Source organism: Miniopterus schreibersii (genome assembly GCF_964146895.1).
Source record: "Miniopterus schreibersii genome assembly, chromosome: 12".
Taxonomy (NCBI): domain Eukaryota; kingdom Metazoa; phylum Chordata; class Mammalia; order Chiroptera; family Miniopteridae; genus Miniopterus; species Miniopterus schreibersii.
In genome coordinates, this window is record NC_138112.1 from 3,388,688 (window position 1) to 3,410,108 (window position 21,421).

The window sequence follows — 21,421 nt, forward strand, 5'->3', positions numbered from 1 at the left end:
GGAGAGGAGGCACCGTTTCTCATTAAATTGCTCTACTCTAGATTTCTCAGACCCCTGGCTGCCCTAAAAATGGCCCCTGAACACAAGCCAGCTAAGTATTACGAAAACCTATTCCTTGAGAGTCCTCTGCGTTCACTGTTCATATTAGCTGCTATTTTGTAAAAAGAGCACTTAGATTCGGAAGTCAGGACAGCTCCAGTTTTGCTGCCTATTGGCTTGGAAGCCTGGGCAAAACACTCACCTCCCGGGGGCTTGGCGTCCTCACTGGCGAGCCGGGGGCCCTGTGCTGGAGCACCCCGGGGTGGGAAGCAGGCGGGGTGAGTGGCAGACTGTGGAGACGGCTGGTGAATGCGCAGGGAGGAGAGCCCGATGGCCTTTAAATCCTTCAAAGTTGAAGGCTCATTAAACACTGAGGTTTGCTTTGGTCAGTTTATTTTAGGTGGGCCTCTGGGAAAGAAAACGGGCTGGAAAAGGTTCAGAAGTCCTCGGGTTAACATCTGGCTAAAACTGAGGTAAACTGCAGGACTTTTTGTCCACAGAGGGTGCTAAGGAATTCTGCCGGGAGCCGTGAGTGGCGCCGCTAACCAGCCCCAGGGAGGTGCTTGGGAAAGTCACTCACTGCAAGTCAGCTCCGCCGCTCACCTCGCGGGCAGCCCGGGGCCTGCTTCGGGGAGCGAGCCAGGGCCCAACCCAGGGCAGCCTGGCACCGCCTCCTGGCTGCTTCTCGGCCACCCGCAGGCCGGAGCCCAGAGCAGCCGGGAAGCAGAGGACTGCGCTTGGGGACTTTGTGCAGACTTGCTCCTAGCGTAGAGGGCGGAGGGTGGAAGGAGGGGAGGAAGGAAGGAGGGCAGGAGGGCGTTGGAGCTGAGGCCCCACCTTTCATTCCAGCAAAGCGCACCCGCCGAGCAGGGATGAGTCACAGGCGCCCGCGCACCGAGTCCCTTAGGTGAGGGACTGCCTCGGCTCTGGGAACACGCAGGTGCTCGCGCTCGCTCCCAGGAGGGGCCCGGCAGGGCGCTGGAGCCCTCGGTTGGCCGGTCTGGTCTCGGGGGCCAGGGCTGGGTGTCCTCATGTATGGCAAGAGCCTTTCGCGTGCTGCGCTGCTCCTCCTTGGCATTCAGCTCGCAGGTAAGAGCTGGTGGGCTTCGCCCCGTTTCCTCCCTCCCTGCCTGCCCTGTAAAGTTAGCTGATTGTCCAGGAAGCAGCAAGAAGTTTCTTTGGAGCCTGAGCCATAGTTGAATTCACTTTAGTTTCGACTTTACTGAAACCAAAGTCGGTGGGTCGTTTTTGGAAGAACTGCTTTTGGACAAACAGGTTTAGGTGTGTTTCGGCTGCCAGCGATTCAGGCACAGAGAGGGCTTTCAAATCTCAGGTTACAAAGCATTTCTCTGTGGCTGCTTTCAATCTCTCAGCACAGGCAGGACTTGGTACTTGGATCATTGTGTGGGTCTTGTCTGGGACTCTCAGCAGCACCGGAAAAGCCAAAATCGTTAAGGAGAGAGGCCCACCGTGGTTTTGAAACTGCCCCAACACGCACCTTCTAAACATAAATATCATGGTAAAAAGTGCCGCGTGGTGTGAGGCCCAGGGGCGCAGGCGAGCGTGGACTGTCTGGGGCTGACCTAATGTCTGCAGAGGGGAATTGTGAAAGCCCACATAACAAGGACCGCTCCGGAGAGCTCACCTGCCGAAAGACCATTACACACCATACATAATGCTTAACTCGATCACACGTCTAACTCGTGTTCTGATTCGTTTAGATCTTTTGTTTCTGCTTTCATTTGTATTTGCCACTGTTTGTAGTTTCTTATAACAGCTTTGAAGTGGGTACCGTTCGGTGGAGAAAGTGAGAGTGCCCTGAAGGCTCCCTGAGGTGTGCCTAGTGTCACACAGAAGGGGAGGGCCGGGCTTGCGGGGCCACGGCAGGCAGGGCGGTGAGGAGAGGTTGAGCGCGGGTCATCTCAGTGCTGTTCTGCGCCTACGCAGACCCTTACTCTGGTCGATCCCGCGGTCCCTGTGCTCCCTCTGTTAACCCTCCTTTCTCCTTCGCCTTATTGCAGCTCTTCGGCCTATTGCAGCTGTGGAGATTTACACCTCCCGAGTGCTGGAGGCTGTTAACGGGACAGATGTTCGGTTAAAATGCACTTTTTCCAGCTTTGCCCCTGTGGGTGATGCTCTGACAGTGACCTGGAATTTCCGTCCCCAAGACGGGGGGTCTGAACAGTTTGTAAGTACATTATTGTCATTTTCTAGGGGATCCTCGATTAGAAAAATAAGCGTCTATTTCTCCTTGCTCTTCCTGTTTGCTTGTTGTTTTTAGCAACAAGCACGGGATAAAGCTGGGGAACGATTCTTGCGTCAGAGGCTGACAGAGCTGAGAGGCCAGGGAAAGGGAGGGCAAGGAGTTCTTGCAAGAGAGCGGCAGATGGGGCAGTGGGCTTGCTGGAGCCCCCACTGCCCCCGCCCGAGCCCAGGCACTGAAGCAGACCTTGTGCCACCTCTCCTTTCTAGGTGTTCTACTACCACATAGATCCCTTCAAACCCATGAGTGGGCGGTTCAAGGACCGGGTCGTCTGGGACGGGAACCCCGAGCGCTATGATGCCTCCATCATCCTCTGGAAGCTGCAGTTCGATGACAATGGGACGTACACCTGCCAGGTGAAGAACCCGCCTGATGTTGATGGGCTGATAGGGGAGATCCGGCTCAGCGTGGTGCAGACTGGTAGGTTGCCAGGGGAAACGGTTTGGGGAAGTGTTGGAGCCTGTGGGAAGGAGGGGCGACTTTTGTGATGATTGAGAGCAGAGAGAAGGAGCCCTTCAAATCTGGAAACTGTGGAGGGAGTGTGAAGAATCCTCGGATAGAAAGAGAAAGGCTTTGACTGTGGAAAGAAAAAGTGAAGCAAAGGGATCCAGGAATCTGTTACAAAAATGGCACTGAGACAGTGAAAGGGAGAGGAAACAACTCCGATAAAGGGTAACAATAGTTCCGGTCATGCAGCCACTTCCTTGCAGGCCCCCCCTGGGCGTCGGCACCTCGCTGACCTGGCAGCCACGCTCGCAGCAGAAACCAGCCGTGGCCCTGGCTCACTGAGTTGTGTCAGGGCTTTGCACGTCTTATTTAATCTTTCCATTTCATATCAGTGTCTTGTGCTCTTAGTACCCCGCTTCTTACTAATGAGGAAACTGAGGCGCATAGGGGGTAAGTCACTTGTCCAAGGCCATGCAGCTGAGAAGCGGAGCACCTCGGCTCCAGAACTGTGCTCCCGGTGACCGCAGTGTGCGGCCTGCAGCACCCGGCAGGACAGCCGGACAGCTGTGCCGGTCACAGAAAGCAAGACCTCACGACCTCAGCTGCCAACTTGGGTCTGTAAATGCCACCATTTAGCAGCTGTAAATTGATGTGTTTCCCCTCCAGCAAAGAGAATAATGTGGCAAGGACTCCAATGAGGATGAAACGAGACGATGAACGTCAAAGTCCCCCAAACTCCGAGTTGTACTGAAAATTATAACAGTGACCGTATACTGAGTGCTTGCTATGTGGAGGCACAGCATGGAACAATTTAAGTGAATAATTTTATTTTTTATAAGAACTCAAGAAATAGATATTATTATTTCTGTTTTATACATTGAGGAAACTGACGCTCAGAGAAGTTAATGACCTCAAATCACACAGCTAGTAAGTGGTGGAGCTGGTATTTTAACCGAGCTTTCTCTGGTGTGTGCTCTTAACCGACCCACACTGTAAAGCAGTTTGATTTCCTCCATTCATTCCTAGTACCAGCCTTCAAGGCTCCATCAACAGAGAGCTGTGCGACCTTGGAGAAGTCATCTGAGTGTCGAAAGAAGTAATATCCTATCTTCGGACCTCAGTGTCTTCATCTGCAAAATGGACAGATTACACAAGACACATGATTCTTAAACATACTGGGATCACTGCTCTGAGATCTAACGAAAGCCATGGCCCTACTTCCCACAAACTATGTGCACACACATGGATTTTGTGGGCTTGTGGTCTCCTCCCCCCTCCTTCATGGACTCCAGGCTGGGAGCTCCTGAGCTAGACATCTCCAATGTCTTTTGTGGTTCTGAGGGTTTATTGAAGTTTAAATCAGAAATCAAGCTAAAAGACAGGAGACCCAGGCTTCACAAACTCTAGCCTGGTTTAGGGACCCTTACCTCTGGGTTCTCTCCTGCATCATTTACCCACTAGACTATACAGTCCTGTGCCACATAATGACATTTCGGTCAACGATGGACCACATACGCAGTGCTGAGCTTATACAATTATAATGGAGCTGAAAAGTTCCTATCACCCAGTGACGTAGCCATCCTCACCTCATAGCACAAAGGTTGCAAAAAGCAAGGATGTGGGTGAGCTGGGGAACAAGTTGGCCTCAGTGTGGATGAGAATGACCAGAGGAGCCCCCGGCCCTGGCTCTGGAGGAGTGGACCGGTGAGGGGCTGTTGGGGCTGGAGCAGCAACGCGTGGCCGAGGAGGCTGCAAGGGGAGGAAACTGCAGGCGAGAGTGAGAACCTCAAGCAGATGCACAGTGAAGGCTTGTCAGAAGCTCTGTAGACCTCAGCAAGCTCCTTGAAAGGCTGGAAAATATGGGCCTGGCTGGTGTGGCTCAGCCGCATGGGTGTCATCCCAGGCATCAAAGGGTTGCCTGTTTGATTCCAGGTCAGGGGGGATGTTTCTCTCCCTTCCTCTCTTTCTAAAAAAAAATCAATGAACTGTTCTTTTTTAAAAAAGTTAGAAAACATGGATCCCAACACTGAAAGGTTTTCATTAAGAGAGAGGATTGTTCATGGTGCATTATCTGCTTACAAGCAGATTTATGATGAGAAAAAACAAACGAACCAACCAAGCAAACCGCCATGAATATGTTTCTGAGAACGGTGACACGTCCTCAAGGCGAGGCATCCAGACAGAGGCCTTGTCATCACAGGAGACAGCTCCGTGAGAGTTACTGTCCCTGAAGACCTTATGGTGGGGCAGGATGTGGAGGTGGAAGGTGGTGGTGTTGATGATCCTGCCCTGAGTAGGCCTAGGCTAATGTGTGTGTATCTTAGTTTTTAGCAAAAACGTTTAAAAAGTAGAAAAGTAAAAAAAATTTTAAATAGAAAAAGCCTTAGAGAGTAAGGATATAAAGAAAATATTTTTGTACAGTTGTATAATGTGTTATTACAAAAGAATTGAAAAGTTAAAAACATAAATAAGTTTATAAAGTGAAAAATTTACAGTAAGCTAAGGTTAATTTGTTATTGAAAAAAGCATTTAAAAATAAATTGAGTGCAGCCTATGTCCAGTGTTATAGTCTACGGCAGGGGACAGTAACGGCCTCGGCCGCCACACTCTCTCCTGCTCACTCCCCGCCTCACCCACAGCAACTTCTAGTGCTGTGAGCTCCACTCATGGTGATCGCCCACATAGGTGTGATGTTTTTTATCTTTTATACTGGATTTTTACTGTCCCTTTTCTATATTTAGATGTGTCTAGGCACACAAAACTTGCCATTGTGTTATAATTGCCTGCCGGATTCAGTAACAGGGTGTGCAGGTTTGTAGCCTCGGAGCAGTAGCTACACCATTCAGCCTAGGTATGCAGTAGGCTCTCCCGTGGAGGTCTGTGTAAGCGCACTCTGCGATGTGTGCACAGTGACAGCTGGCTAACGGCGCCTTTCTCAGAACTTATCCCTGTAGTTAGTGATGCACAACTGTAGTTATTGATTTCCTCGCCTGTCCTCCCAGTGGGCATGAGTTCCTCGAAGGTGATGTCTTTTTTTGGCTTGGTATTTCCATGAGTGCCTTAACATACCAGGCCCTTAATAAATCTGAATAAATGACTGACTGAATGGCAGAGAAGTTAAGGAGAAAGAGTTTGAGCTCTGGATTTGGTTAGGTTGGCAGTAACCTTACTCAACCAGCCCAGTGGCTCTCACAAGTCCAGCTGGCATCAGGATCTCCTGGAGGATCTATTAAAACAAATTGCCCCGCCCCACCTGTAATTCAGTAGGTCTGGGGTAGGGCCTGATAAGTTGTGTTTCAAAGTTCTGTTGCTGCTACTCCTAGGACACAGTCTGAGAACTACCCAAGTAGTCTGCATGGCTTTCCTGCTGCTCCTGGAGTTTACAAGGTAACATGGTAGGAGAAAGAAGAATTCCATTTACTGATAAAAGTGCATCCCCATTGCATCTTTAGGTTGCATCGTAACCCCGTTTTGCAGAGTGCTGACTTGACCTTCTCTCTTTACAGTGCGCTTCTCTGAGATCTACTTCCTGGCTCTGGCCATTGGCTTGGCCTGCGTACTGATGGTCATAATAGTAATTGTGGTGGTCCTCTTTCAGCATTTCCGCAAAAGGCGATGGGCCGAGAGAGCTCACAAAGTGGTGGAGATAAAATCGTAAGCCGGGGCAGTTCTGGGAAAACCTAATTCTCTTTCATGGTGACGCTTGGTACTTTACAATGAGGCTAAATCGCTGTTGAACAGGCATACTTCCCTTTGAGTAAGTCTTAGGAGAAAGAATTCAGAGTCACAGGGTGAGTGAATTAGGGTGTGAATTAGTGACTTCCCAAAAGGATTCTTAATTTTACAGAAGATTTCAGTATAGCCTTTCTTTATTATGGAGGATTTGATAGTATTAACATCTGTTATGTCAGATGGATATGAGGTTTATTGGGATGATCACTGAGCAAGTTATATAATGTCTGATCACCGGGGTGCACACCTGAAGCTAATATAATATTGTATAAAAAAATTAAAATCTGTTATGTAAGCTTTTCTAGAATACTCCTGCCCTGGCTAGTGTTTCTCAGTGGTTAGAGCATCGGCCCGTGCACCAAAGGGCCCCGGGTTTGGTTCCTGGTCAAGGGCATGTACTTGGGTTGCAGGTCTGATCCCCGGCTCCGGTCGGGGTGCGTGCGGGAGGCAGCCACTTGATGTGTCTCTCTAACACTGATGTTTCTCTTTCTCCCCCAACTCTTCCACTCTCTCTAAAAAGTCAATGAAAAAATTATCCTTGGCTGAGGATTAACCAAAAAAGAAAAAAAGAATACTCCTACTTTTAATGTAAAGCATACATTTCTAAGAACCCTGGGCAGTCAGCAGGGGCACTGTGAATCCGTACCTAGGAAAGTCAGTCATGTTGGTATAAGGTGCTCAATAAACATTTTTTTACTGAGATAAAATTTACATACTATAAAATTCACCCTTTTAATATTTCATAGTCACCACTAATTCCGGAATATCTGTATCACCCTCTAAAGGAACTCCATACCCTTTTGCTGTCACTTCCTCTTTCCCCTCCCCCCTGCCCCTGCCGACTACTAATCTGCTTTCTGTCTCTGTGGATTGGCCTGTTCTGGACACTGCATGTAAATAGAACCATAGGATATATGGCCTTTTTTTCTGGCTTTTTTGACATACTATGTTTTCAAAGTTCATCCATGTTATAGCATGTAGTGGTACTTAATTCCTTTTTATGGCTGCACAATATTCCACTGTATGCATATATCACATTTTGTTTATCCATTCAATTGATGGACATTTAGGTGGGACATAGGCCCCACTTTTTGGCTATTATGATTAATGCTGCTATGAACATATCTATAAGTTTTTGTGTAGGCATGTGTTTTCAGTTCTCCAGGGTATATACCTAGGAGTGAAATTGCTGGAATATATGGTAACTCTATGTTTACCCTTGTTAGGTATTGCCAGACTGTTTTCCAAAAACAGTTGTACCATGTTACATCCTCACCAGCAATGTCTGAGGATTCCTATTTGTCCACATCATTGACAACACTTATTATTGTCTGTCCTTTTGATTATAGCCAATGGATGTAAAGTGGCTTCTCACTGAGGTGGTTTTTAAATATTTTTAAAAATTTATTGGTTTGTGTGTGAGAGAGATCAATTTGTTGTTCCACTTATTTATGCATTCATTGGTTGCTTCTTGTATGTGCCCTGATTGGAGATCGAACCGGCAACCTTGGTATATTGGGAAGATGCTCTAACCAACTGAGCTACCCAGCCAGGGCTTGTTGAGGTTTCGATTTGTATTTTCCTAATGACTAATGATGTCAGACATCTTTCCATGTTTTTATTGGTTATTTGTATCTTTTTGGAGATGTATCTATTAAAATGTCTTGTCTTTAAAAGTTGGGTTGTCTTTTTATTGTTGAGTTGTATGAGTTCCATATATATTTTTGAGTATCTAAAAGTGCCTTGTTAGCCTTAGCCAGTTTGACTCAGTGTTTAGCGAATCAGCCCAAGGACTGAAGGGTCCTGGGTTCAATTTTGGCCAAGGGCACATACCATGGTTGCAGGCTCTATGCCTGGTTGTTTCCGGGCCTGGGAGTGTTTGGGAGGCAACCAATCCATGTGTCTCTCTCACATCAATGTTCTCTCTCTCTCTCTCTCTCCTTTCCACTCTTTCTGAAAAGCAATGGAAAAAATATCCTTGGATGAGGATTGATAATAATGATAATAAGTGCCTTATTAGATATAGGATTTGCAGTGATTTTCTCCCATTCTGTGGGTTGTCTTTTCACTTTCTTTTTTAAAAAAAGTATATCTTTATTGATTTCAGAAGAGGAAGGGAGAGGGAAAGAGAGATAGAAACATCAATTATGAGTCGTCATTGATTGGCTGCCTCCTGCATGCCCCACACGCCCTACGCTGGGGATCGTGCCCACAACCCGGGCATGTGCCCTGCCCGGGAATCAAACCGTGATCTTCTGCATCCTAGGTCGATGCTCATCTGCTGAGCCAGGCCTGGCTGGGCTCTTTTCACTTTCTTGATAGTGTCCTTTGAAGAACTAAAGTTTAAAAGTTTTGATGAAGTACAATTTATCTTTTTTTTCTTTTGTTGCTTGTATTATTGGTGTCATATCTAAGATATCATTGCTTAACTCAAGGTCATGAAGATTTATGTTTATGTTTTCTTCTAAGACTTTTAAGTTTTAGTTCTTACATTTAGGTTTTTGAATCATTTTGAGTTAATTTTTTTTTTTAATATCTTTATTGATTTCAGAGAGAGGAAAGGAGAGGGAGAAAGAGAGAGATAGAAACATCAGTGATGAGTCATTGATCGAGCCCACAACCCCAGCACGTGCCCTGACCAGGAATCGAACCCTGATTGCCTGGATCCTCGGTTGATGCTCAACCGCTGAGCCACGCCCGGCCGGGCTTGAGTTAATTTTTGTATATGGTGTGAAGCAGGAGTCCAAGTTCATTCTTTTGCACAAGTTGCAGTTTTTTGGTGCTCCAGCACCGTTTGTTTCTTTTCCTCAAGAAATATTTACTGAAATAATAGAATTGATTTTAAGGAGCCTAATGAACCCAACTCTGAGGTTCTGGTTTAAATGGAATATAATCAATGATGATGACTTCTAGGTCAACACAAAACTTTTTCTTTCTTTTTAAAACTTTTCAGTTACAATGTACTTTCAATATCATTTTGTATTGGTTTCTGGTATACAACACAGTGATTAGACAATCATTTACTTTACGAAGTGTTCCCCTCGATATTTGCAGTACCCATCTGACACCATACATAGTTATCACAATGTTATTGACTATATTCCCTGTGGTTTGCTTTACACTCCCTTATTTTGTTAACTACCAATTTGTACTTAATCCCTTCACTTCTTTCTCCCAGTCCCCCAGCCTCCCTCCCCTCAAAACTTTTTCTTTTTTGAATAAAGAGTAGAATTAGAGGTAAGATACTAGTGGTAAACGAAGGTGCCTGCTTCAAATTCCTGGAGTCCCCTAATTGTACTATTTATTCCCTCCTAAAAATATTCTGCAATGTGTGTGAGTTCAGATGCCCGGGGCCCCGTGAAGGCACGAGCGTTAGCGGTTCGATGCACTGGGGACACGGCTCCCCAGGTGCAGGCCCTTCTCCCCAGGGCGTGGGAGAGAACCCTCGCCCGGGCCAGCTGAGAGGTGCCTCCCTTGCTTCCGCTCGTGTTCACTTGACATCCGTCTCCGCTTTTCTGTTACAGAAAAGAAGAGGAAAGACTCAACCAAGAGAAAAAGGTTGCTGACTATTTAGAAGACACAGACTGACATTCTTAGATGGTGAGGCTCACAAATGGGTTCATGTCTTCCTTTAGCTCTCTTGTCTGGCTCATCTCTAACGTGGGTCTCCCAGATTACATGACTGTTAGGTGTGTCCTGTATGAAATTAGGGGAGCTGGGTCAGGGAGGGAAAAGTCTGTACGTATTATGGATGGCCTCCCCCTTGAGTGTGATTTGTGCAAAGTATTAGGAAGCTAGACCATTAAAGCTGAGAGAATTCTAAGATTATTTGAGGCTTTAGGGCTATATATTTCACCTGGAATAATAAATTAACTTTCAACATGTAATTAAATATATTTTTTATTGATTGATTGTAGAGAGAGAGAAGGGAGAGAGATAGAGGTGGGGGGGGAGAGGGAGAGAGAGAGACATGGATTTGCTGCTCCGCTTACTTATGCATCATTGGCTGATTCTTGTGTGTGTCCTGACCAGGGATGGAACCTGAAACCTTGGCACGTTGGGACAATGCTCTAACCAACTAAGCTACTAGGCCAGGGCCTAATAAAATTTTTTTTAAAAAAAGAATTAATATCTGTTTGTTTTGTTTTATTGTAAATCATTTATGGCATTAAGAGAGTGACTCAATAGATATGTTTGACATTTTGACAGAACTATTGTACTATGTGGAATGAATTTCAATTCCTCTCGTTTAGTTATTGGGACCATTAATCCAATTTTAGTATGTGTAACTTTGTTTTTCCAGTTTTCAGGTTTATCAGGCTTAAACGGTAGGATGATTCATTTTTTTATATGATCAGAATTTCTTCTGTTCTCTGAAGTAGGCCCACTATCATTATTTGCAAAAAGAATGACATTTTTGTAGCCTAAAACTCCAGTGAAAGATTGTAAGGATTTATATAATAGACTATGGAGAGAGTTGATTCTATTGTAAACCCAGAAAGACAAATTTGGTATCAGAGAGAATTTACCAAGGGCTATTTCTTTTTAATATCAAGCAGATTCTTCAACATGTGGGTCATGGAAAAAAAGATGGGGACTCCTTTACATTCAAAGTAAGTTAGTGAACTAATGCAATCAAGTGCAATGTGTGGTCCCTGACTGGGCAGAAACCAGTCTGAACAAACAGCTGTAAAAAGATTTGGGGGGATAACTGGGAAAGGCTTGAGTATGAAAAGTCTGAATATGGATAATATTAGGAAATTATTTTAAATTTTTATTAGGTAATAAGGGCATTGTGGTTATACAGGAAAATATTCCTACTTTCAAAATGCATATTGGAGTATTTAGGGATAAAATGCCAGTAATTTGTCAGTCAAAAAAAAAAGGCAAAATGCTTTAAAATTGTGATGGGTGAATTCCTGTCATCTCTACTTCTCTGTATCTTTGGTTTCGCTTATAATAGAAGGAAGAGAGGAAGGGAAAGAGAAGAAATGTGTGTGTGAGTGAGCTATGGACCATCCAGGTGTCCACAGGAGGCAGAGGCTATAATTAAGGACACCGACTCTGACAATAAGGATCAGGAAACTTCTTTTAAAAGTTAAATTAGCCCTGCCTGGCGCGGCTCAGTGGTTAGAGCGTCGGCTCCGCAGACTGAAGGTTCTGGGTTCGATTCCAGCCAAGGGCATGTACCTCGGTTGCAGGCTTGATCCCTGGCCCGGTTGGGGCACGTTTGGGAGGCACCAATAGATGAGTCTCTCACATCAATGTTTCTCTCTCTCCTTTCCACTCTCTCTGAAAAAGCAATGGAAAAAATATCCTCAGGTGAGGACTTTAAAAAAAAAAAAAAGTGAAGTTAGCCCTGGCCAGCATGACTGTGGTTAGCGGGCTGGCTTGTGCACGGGAGGGTCCAGGGCATGTACTGGGTTGCAGCCCGGTCACAGCGCATGTGGGAGGCCACCAATCCGCGTGTCTGTCATCAATGTTTCTCTCTGCCCCCCACTTCCCCTCTCTAGAATCAATGGAAAAAATATCCTCACTTCTTGGGTGAGGATTAAAGATAAAAAGTTAAATTAGGGGGAGAATAAATACATATAAGAATATTTTCATTCACAATGGAGAACAGATATAATAAGATGTGTGCACAATAAAACCTCGATGTAACAGACTAATTCAGGTGAGGGGTGTCTGTTATAGCCAAAAGTCCGTTATATAATAAGTAGGTTTTCCAAATGCGTACGTTAAGAAATTGACAAGTTAGTTAACCTGTTTTTACTTATATAAACACGTTTGTGTAATTAAATTATGTATAAGTTGAATTTCACAGAAGTTTTCTCTGTGTTGCTGTAATTTTATGTTTATACTGAATAGGTCTAGTAAATGCGGGCACTCGGGAGTCGCTGAGTGACAAACGCACCGGCCGGGTGGGCTCAGCACCGTGGGAACGGGGCGGGCGGCGTTAGAACTGCTGCGAAGCCCCCGCGCAGCACCCGACCCATTACCACGCGCCGCGTGGGTGAGCGCGCGCTAATCACTCATCAAACGCTGTTTACAAGAGGCGACTCTTGGATTTAGGTACTTAGACTATAGTTGTAAATATGTAATATTTATTTATGTTGGCGAAATTACTAGTGTTTTTTCCAACATATGGCCTGTTCACTAAAATTTGTTAAAAATAACAGTTGAATTAATAACAAAAAAATAACCTGTTTAATTGTAAGCAAATCTTGGTTAAAAACATTTTATTATTATTATTATTAAATATATCTTTATTAATTTCAGAGAGAGTAAGGGAGAGGGAGAGAGAGACAGAAACATCAATGATGAGAGTCATTGATCGGCTGCAGCCCGCAACCCAGGCATGTGCCCTGACCCGGAATCAAACCCCAATCTCCTGGATCCTAGGTCGATGTTCAACCGCTGAGCCACGCCCGGCTGGGCGGTTAAAAACATTTAAAAATTAACAGGGTGTTAATTTTCACATATATGTGGACTGAAAATTTTGTCCATTAAATCCAAAGTCCGTTAAACCGAGGTCTGCAAATTTGAGGATTCACTGTACTTCATAATGCGAGGTATTCCTACACACTCTTCCCAAATGCATTATCCATTTAAACTTTTGTATTTCAGGAAGCTGAAGATTTCCAAGAAGCCTAGGATAAGTTGAAGTCAACGGAAGCGTTTCTTTGGCTCTTTTCAGTTGTGACCTGTCTTCCAACCAGCCCTGCAGTACATAACCACCAAAATAAGCAATATCCCTCTGGGGCCAGCACAGGGCCCTCCTTGAGCAGATACCACCAGAAAACACAGCCCCATTACTAAGGATTCATTTACTTATAGAATGCAAATATTTTTCAAATTTAGAGTGCAAATAATTTCAAATGAGCTTTTGTATACTATGAAGCAACATTTTTGTCCTTAAATATCCCTTTGTGAATGACTTATATACATTATTGGCAGCAAATGGGATGAAGTCAACTTGTCTATCACAACATTTCCTTTAACATATTAGTTTTTTTAGAGCCACACTCTTGCTACTACAGGTAATGTGTTTACTTTTCCCTTCTCACACGGCTAATTCTACCAGCTGTTTTTGATGAACAGGAAATCCTGTACTTAAACTGTTCAAGAGCAGTTTGATTTTTATGGCTCTCCTTAAATCTGGGACACAACTTATTTTATTAAATTTCTTTCAATATCCTAGATGATAGTTTTTGTTGTTGTTTTTGTCAGTTGATCTAAGGTCTACCATAATTCAGAGAGTAACTAAGAAAAGGTTACCTTAATGCTGACAGACTGACAAATGCCACCCTCAAGAAGAATGGCTGTCACCTTTTTTCTGTATTGTAAAAAACAATCCACAGTGCAGGTCATTTATGAGAGTGAGTGACTGCTAAGCTTACTGCCCCCCCCCCCCCCAGCCCCATTTCAGTGATCTGTAAGAACAGAGCAAAGTGCATGCTCATTCATTTGTAGACTGGAATCATTAAGCAGTTAAATAGAAGAATTCTGAAATAGTATTTTATGACTTTAAAAATTTAGGGCTGGTGAAAACACTCAACCCTAAATGATGGGAATTTTGTACAGTGTTATACAAAGCTCTGAGCACTGGAATAGATTATTTAATTTTTTTCTTTCTTTTTTAAAATTTACTTGTTTTGGGGGAGAATTTGGTATGGGGCAAAGAAATACCAAAACTAATAGAATGAAATCAACTTTATTCTTTTTTCTCTTATACTAGTAGATAAAAGAAACTTTATAAGTGGGCTATGAGAAGAAGAGAGCTTTTAAAAAGTGTCTAGTTTCCTATAGGAGCATTTATTCAAAAGACAGAAAAACATCTAAAAGTTTGGGCTTCCTCCAAGTCTTTAAAAAACATGATATTTTCAGTTTTCAATGACTGGGCTAAAGATGTTATTTCCTTTAATAAACTGGAGTTTTCAAATAGGTTATCTGTATTTAAAGATGATGAACTTAGATATTTTTCCAATAGTTTTTAAAAAATCAGTATACTTTACACACAAACCTTGGTTCTCAAGTACAGTCCATACCTGTCTCATTTTGCTTATACTGCCTGAAAAAGTAGTTTCAATGCCCAGTTTTAAAACTAAAAGTTAGATTTAAAGTCTATATTACTTTTAATTTACATTTTCTATTTTTCTCCATAATTCACCCTTTTAAAATATAAAAACTGGATGTTTCTTCAAACAGATAGTTTGGTTGATATTTAACTCATGGAATGTCTTTCCAGCAAAACTTGTAGCTGGGTCTTGGCTAAACACCTAAGGATGAATATGGCCCTGCTGTTCAGTGTCTTCTTCCTAAAAGGAATACTGTAATTTCTCATTTTATCTGCCTTAAACATTTATGTAAATAACATTTACCAGTAAAGACTTATCAGTTATATAACTAACCTTATATACAAATCTAAATTTTAAATAGCAGGTAACAGAAAACAGATGGGTATGTATTTTATGTTCACTGAAAATTTTTCTTAATGGCAGCCTGGAAGTTAATAATGGGTAGAATTAATTTCTTCTGGATAAATAAACCTATCTGGAGTTTCACAGAATTTTCACATGGCTTTGGATAACTCAGAATCCAGCACAACAAACTTTCTAGTTTGGGGATTCTTTCAAGAGAACAGTATCATCTGTTCCAGTTGGTACTCTTACATTACCTTCTCCACGGTGAAAACTACCAGCTCTCAAGTCTAGTAAAGGAGCGACAGAGTTATTAAACTTTCCCAAAAGCTGAAGCAGAGCCTTGTTCCCCTCTTGCTGTCATTAAATATCCTGAGATGCTAGGTTGACTAGTGATTAAAGCAGGCCACCATTCCTTTTCAGAAGAGCATGACACCCTCTCTTCATTTCATTTGAAGCACTGTGAAAACATTCCTTTCTCACTTTTCCAAATAAAAGATACACAGATATCAGTTTTCTTTCCCCTCTATTATATGCTGTAATGATTTAATCATTGCCACTGTCAACAGCAATTTAATAAACACATGTAAGGAAATAATCTTTTCTATCAAAGGAATTAGAATCGGCAAACTGCATAACCGTCCACCTCAGCGTCCTCCATTCTGCACTCAGTACGTAGGTGCCCAACTGTCCGACCCAAGGGTCAGCCCTGCACGTGTGTTTTCTAAATGAGCCAATCAGTTTAGATTGTGAAGCCTCACCCTAATCAATAGGGTATGGCACAGTGGCACTCGCCTTAGGGTAAAAGCCCAACAGACTTTGTGTTGGGTGTGCTTGCTCGCCTGATTTGGGTAGCTCTGCACTCTTCTGCAGAAGTCAAGTTTGCCTTGCTGAGTTACTTTCGATTTCTTGTGTCTTTCTTTGTGTCAGGGTCGAAACCTATTCCCAACAATTTGGGGGGTTCTGGGATCTCAAACCATTCAGGTGAGTGCCCCGAACTCCTCACATGGCGGGGAGACACATCTTACTCCCTTGTTGCTGTAGCCTCCGAGTGTTTGGGCAACTGGGCAACTCCTGAACTGGCAGAGACCCGGTGGTGAAGGTCTCTCGGCAACGCAGGAGAGGGCCCGAGCAAGCACCTCTGCCACCAGGTAACTCGGTGCACGGACGAAGGTAAGAAACACCACAGAGGGTGGCAAAGTACTTCCTTGGTGGTCAGGTCATTCTGGAGGCTGCATGCGTGTGAATGAGATGTGTCTGGGACACGAAGCGAATGTGAAGTCCCGATCCACAGTTCTGTTGGTATCTTGGTGACTTCATAAGGCTTAAGGCAGTCCTTCGGGACCTACTTGGGGGCTTATACCAACCTGCCAACTGCTAAGGAGCACCAGGCTAGAGATATCATCCTGCGAGGGAAATGGCCGGAGATGGAGGAAGCAAGTCTGGAGAGTGCAAGAAACCTCCAATGGGGGGGTGGTAAGCCTCCACAGCACTCAGAGCCAAGGATCCAGAATGGGAAACCGAGTAGAAGTACTGATCAGAAAAAGAGAAATGAGGATAAGATCCCCTCAGACAGTCCCCTAGGAAGAATGCTTAATTATTGGAATGATCACCCTCGAACTGAGGGTCAAAAGCAGCAGCAAATGATTAAATTCTGTTGTTTTATCTGGACTCAGGGACCCATCTTAAAGCTGACTGTATTCTGGCCCCAATTCGGGTCAGTTGAAGACTGGGTCTGCCAATTGTTAATTGAATAAGTTGATGATAAGAGTCCAGGAAGAAATAGATTATGCTTCACGCTGGAGGAAGGGAGCGGTTGCATTGTTCCCTTTACAAACAGGAGTAGGTGAGACGAAGGAAGGGGAGGGGGAAGACAGACGCTGGGACCCCTTGGCTTGCTCACCTCCTCCCTGTAACTTAGGGAGAGCACCGCCAGGTCCGCCTTAGGAAGTTGGGGAGGGAGAAAGAGAAGTGGGAACAAAAGAAAGGGAGTTTGGGTTGGCCGCAGGGGCCTCGGCACCTCCCCCACCACTTTATCCCTCCCTCCCCTGACTACGGAGAGAAGTGGAACTATGCAAGAAGGACGTTCAGAATTTACCTTTCCCCCCTGAAAAAGAGAAGCCTCAGACACTCTACCCCCTTCGAGAAGTTCCCCTAGGAGGAGGAGGAACTGGATTTGTAAATGCCCTCTTCACTAGTTCTGAGGTTAGAAAATTGAAGAAGGAACTGAAACCTCTCCTAGAGGACCCCCATGGGGTAGCAGACCAATTAGACCAAAGAAAGAGCAATGATCAGGAGGGCAGCTGTGGCGGCTTGGGAGCAAGAACACCCAGCAGGCCAAGGCGTTGCCTCCGTGGAAATGAAATTCCCTAACCAAGAGCCTCAGGGGACAATAATGAGATCCACAGGGGCCACATGAGGGACCTGCGAGACCTAGTTATAAGGGGAATAAAGGAATCAGTGCCCTGCTCCCAGAACATGAGTAAAGCCTTTGATATACAGCAGGGAAAGGAGGAAGGACCAGCTGAGTTTCTCAGCAGACTTAAAGATCAGTTGAGAAAACATTCTGGGTTAAACTTAGATGATCCACTAGGACAAGGAATGCTAAAACTCCATTTTGTAACAAATAGTTGGCCTGACATAGCAAAGAAGTTACAAAAACTAGAGGATTGGAAGGATAGGTGTTTAGAGGAACTACTAAGAGAGGCCCAGAAAGTATGTGTGAGAAAGGGTGAGGAAAAGCAAAAGCAAAAGCAAAAGGCCAAGGTAATGCCCTCCACTACCGAGCAAGCCTCACGAGGAAGGGCCCGGGAGCCTAAGGGGCAGCCGCGGGGGCAAGGCCCCAAGGCAATCCCAAAGCTCGGAATAAGCGCTCTAACTGCGGCAGGGAGGGCCATTTTAAGAGGGACTGTGCTGACTTGAGGAAGGAAGAAAAAGTCATACCTCTTATGACTTTTGAAGAAGACTAGGGAGATCAGGGGCTCTTTTACAGCCAGGGTCCTACCAAGAGCCCTTGATAAATTGAGAAGTAGGACCCAATAGAGAGGAACTCATCTTTCTAGTTGATTCAGGAGCAGCCTGTTCCTCTCTAGCTACACCCCTCTGGCTTGAACTTATCTGAGACCCACTTGCCAGTCTCAGGGGTAAAGGGGGAGGAATTTGCGGTCCCCATTTTTAAAGAGACTTGGGTTAGGTATCAGAATAGGCAGACACAGGCAGAATTTCTCTTTGTCCCTGAGGCAGGGAATAACCTCCTCGGCCAAGATCTAATGCCTGAACTGGGAATAGGACTTAGCATCATACAGGAGCAAATTCAGGTTTCCCTCAACCTTCTGTCCACAACGGATGAGGAGAGGATACTCCCTGAAGTCTGGACAAGGGAAAGTAATCAAGGTGGGTTAAAAATTTCCCCTATCTGGATTGAACTTAAAAATAGAGAGGAGGCAGTTAGAAGAAAACAATATCCCATACCCCTACAAGGAAGGTTAGGGTTAAAACCAATCATAGAAGAATTAGTTAAGGATGGCCTCCTTGAACCTTGTATGTCCCCCTTTAACACCCCAATCCTGCCAGTGAAGAAGCCTGATGGATCCTACCACCTTGTCCAAGATTTGAGGGCAGTAAATCAGATGGTTCTAGATGATTTACTACTCTCGGGTAGTCAGAAGGAAGAAATGGTAGATATAACTATAAACTTACTAAATTTTCTTGGTCAACAGGGCTTGAGAGTCTCCAAAACCAATTTAAAGAGGTTAAGTACTTAGGAATCTCAGTAATAATCAACACACCCTTACCAAGCATGAAGAGGGAACTTCAGAAACTCTTAGGGCTAATTGGATACTGTAGGTTATGGATAGACTTGTATGCCCTCAACACCAAGGATTTATACCTCAAACTGTTAGATGAGGAGCCTGACCCCCTCTTCTGGAAGCCTGGAGCAAGAGAGTCAGTAGAAGTCCTCAAACGAGCCCTTATCACTGCCCCTGTACTAGCGCTACCATAGTTAGAAAAGCCCTTCCATCTATTTGTTAATATTGACAAGGGGACCGCTCTCGGAGTTCTAACCCAGGAGCATGGGGGTCAAAGACAGCCAGTAGTCCATCTATCTCAGCTTCTCAACCCAGTAACAAGGGGATGGCCAGAGTGTGTTCAGTCAGTACCAGCCACTGCAGTACTAGCTGAGGAGAGTAGAAAAATAACCTTTGGGGGGCAACTGATTATTAGCAGCTCCCATCAGGTCAGGGTAATTCTTCATCAGAAAGTAGGAAGATGGCTGACAGATTCTAGAATCCTCAAGTACGAAGCCATTCTGTTAGAAAGGGATGACCTAACTCTAAAACAGATTGCCCTGGACAAAATGTCTTCTGCTTGCACTCCTCAGGATTCGAATAGCGCCCCGTAGAGATATTGGGTTGTCCCCATATGAGCTACTATATGGGTTGCCATACTTAGGTTGGACTATGGACCTACCCACCTTTGAAACCAAAGACCAATTTCTTAGAAATTATACACTTGGTCTGTCCTCTACTCTGTCTTCCCTTAGACAATGGGGCTTATTTGCCCAGACTCCACCTCTCGAGTTCCTGGTACACCCAAATGACCTGGAGACATGTGATAATCAAGTCCTGGAAGGAGGACAAGCTAGAACCAGCCTGGGAGGGCCCGCACCAAGGGCTGCTCACAACCGAGAGAGGCTGGACCCAAGAGCGGCCCTGCCCCACTGGCAGCTGCACCATGGACCATAGTCCCAGGTCCCGATCCTACCAAATTAACCCTAAAATGGTCATAATGGGAATCCTTACCTTAGCCCAGGCTACCACTACTGCCAGTAATTGGAACCTAGCGCCCTGGAAGAGAGAGGAAGATACCCGGTCCAGCTAAAGGTAAATGTCTCAGATGGAGACTCACTAGTAACCTTTAGATTTGACTCCTGTTTAGCCCTCCCTGTGGGAATCTCCTCTCACAATGTCAGCTCCAGTAGGCAGATATATATGTGTCCAGACCTAGTCCGTCACAAGGGCCCAAGTGATAGCAAACCCTCGCCCAGACTGGCAGGATGTTTGGTGGACCGCTCAGCATAGAGGCCGGACCTCCTCTGTGAGGCGGCAATCTAGGGAATACCCCTTCAAGGACAAAGTCCAGTTACTCAGGGGAACTGCTCCCCTGAACTGTCAACAGTTCCGGTGCAATCCTTTATCAGCCACCCCTGCCCCAAGTATTGGAACCCCTAGTTTGGGCCTTATCCCAAGCACCCTCTTGACACCCCCTAACGATTCAACCAAGGCGACAGTTGTAGAAGTTAAGGACCTACACCAGACCATAGCTATTGAGACTGGATACGGGGAAAGGAATGCCTGGCTGGAATGGATCAATATTCTGCCCGCACCTTAAATGAAAGCAATAGTTACACTTGTGCGGCAGGCAGGCCGGAGGCTCCAGTGGTATCCTCCCCTAGGATGGACCTCGGACTCCACAGGCATGGGGTGCATGATAGCTCTCTTTCAGGACAATACGGCCTGGGGTAACCAGTCTTGTAGGACCCTACTGCTACTCTTCCCAACTGTGAAGACAAAAAACCCCGAAGACTGTCAGGCCCCCGCCCCTTGAAGCTAATTACACCTCGTGCCTTTCTAGGTGGGGGGAGCAATTAGAATTCTTGGGTAACATGTCTGGGTGCGGTGCAAGCTGGTCCTTTACAGAGATGAGCCATCAATCTACCTTAGCGGTGGCCCATGCTGATGTCTGGTGGTACTGTGGGGGCCACTACTACAGACCTTACTGGCTCATTGGAGCGGCATCTGTACTTTGGTCTAATTGGCTATCCCTTTCATTCTGGCACATCAGCACCCCGAACCAACTCATAAAGGAGGCCGACACGGAGCTAGGAGGGCAGCCGCCATCCCTGGTGGCTCATTTGACCCTCACATTTACATTGACTCCTTTGGGGGCCCAAGGGGAGTTCCTAATGAATTCAAGGCCAGGAATCAGATAGCAGCGGGGTTGGAATCAGTATTTTTTTGGTGGTCCACTGTTATATTAGGGAGGCCAGCAAGGAAATAGCTGAACAACTAGACGCCGCCAGCAGAATGGCATGGGAAAACTGGTTAGCCTTGGATATGATTCCAGCAGAAAAAGGAGGGGTGTGCCTTATGGTAGGGGGACAACGCTGTACTTTCATCCTGAATAACACTGCCTCGGATGGGGCCGTGCGTAGCTAAGGCCTTACAGGGTTTAACTGCCTTGGCCAAAGCGCTAGCTGAGAATTCAGGAAGAGATGACCCTTTCACCAGTCTCGTGGAGCGGGGTCGGGAAGTGGAAGGGGATAATGACTCCGTCCTGACCCCGTGTCCTTGTCGCGGGAGTAATGACCCCTGTGGGTGCTGTAGCAATCTCTGTAGAAGGCGGCTACTTCAATGGCTTATCGAAAAAGCTGTTACTAAACAATCCCAGTCACCTGCCAGAATAGCCTCTTTTTGTGAGAAACCTCTGACCTTGAAAGTCAGTTTATGTTAACTGAGTT

The 21,421-nt window shown here is 45.3% G+C and overlaps 1 protein-coding gene across 2 annotated transcripts; it reads left to right on the forward strand.

Moving 5' to 3' along the window:
• The first annotated feature begins 538 nt into the window (after window positions 1-538).
• MPZL2 (myelin protein zero like 2) lies at window positions 539-15,493 on the forward strand. Of its 2 annotated transcripts, none has more exons than XM_081153754.1 (6): window positions 539-1,128; window positions 2,061-2,227; window positions 2,512-2,722; window positions 6,256-6,403; window positions 10,006-10,081; window positions 13,109-15,493. In XM_081153754.1, the coding sequence occupies exons 1-5, from the start codon at window positions 1,071-1,073 to the stop codon at window positions 10,067-10,069; spliced, it is 648 nt and encodes a 215-aa protein (XP_081009880.1). In that variant the 5' UTR covers window positions 539-1,070; the 3' UTR covers window positions 10,070-10,081; window positions 13,109-15,493. The 2 variants fall into 2 exon arrangements, with proteins under 2 accessions (XP_081009880.1, XP_081009881.1); XM_081153755.1 differs by having other exon boundaries at window positions 738-1,128; window positions 6,348-6,403; window positions 13,109-14,428.
• Window positions 15,494-21,421: the final 5,928 nt, after the last annotated feature.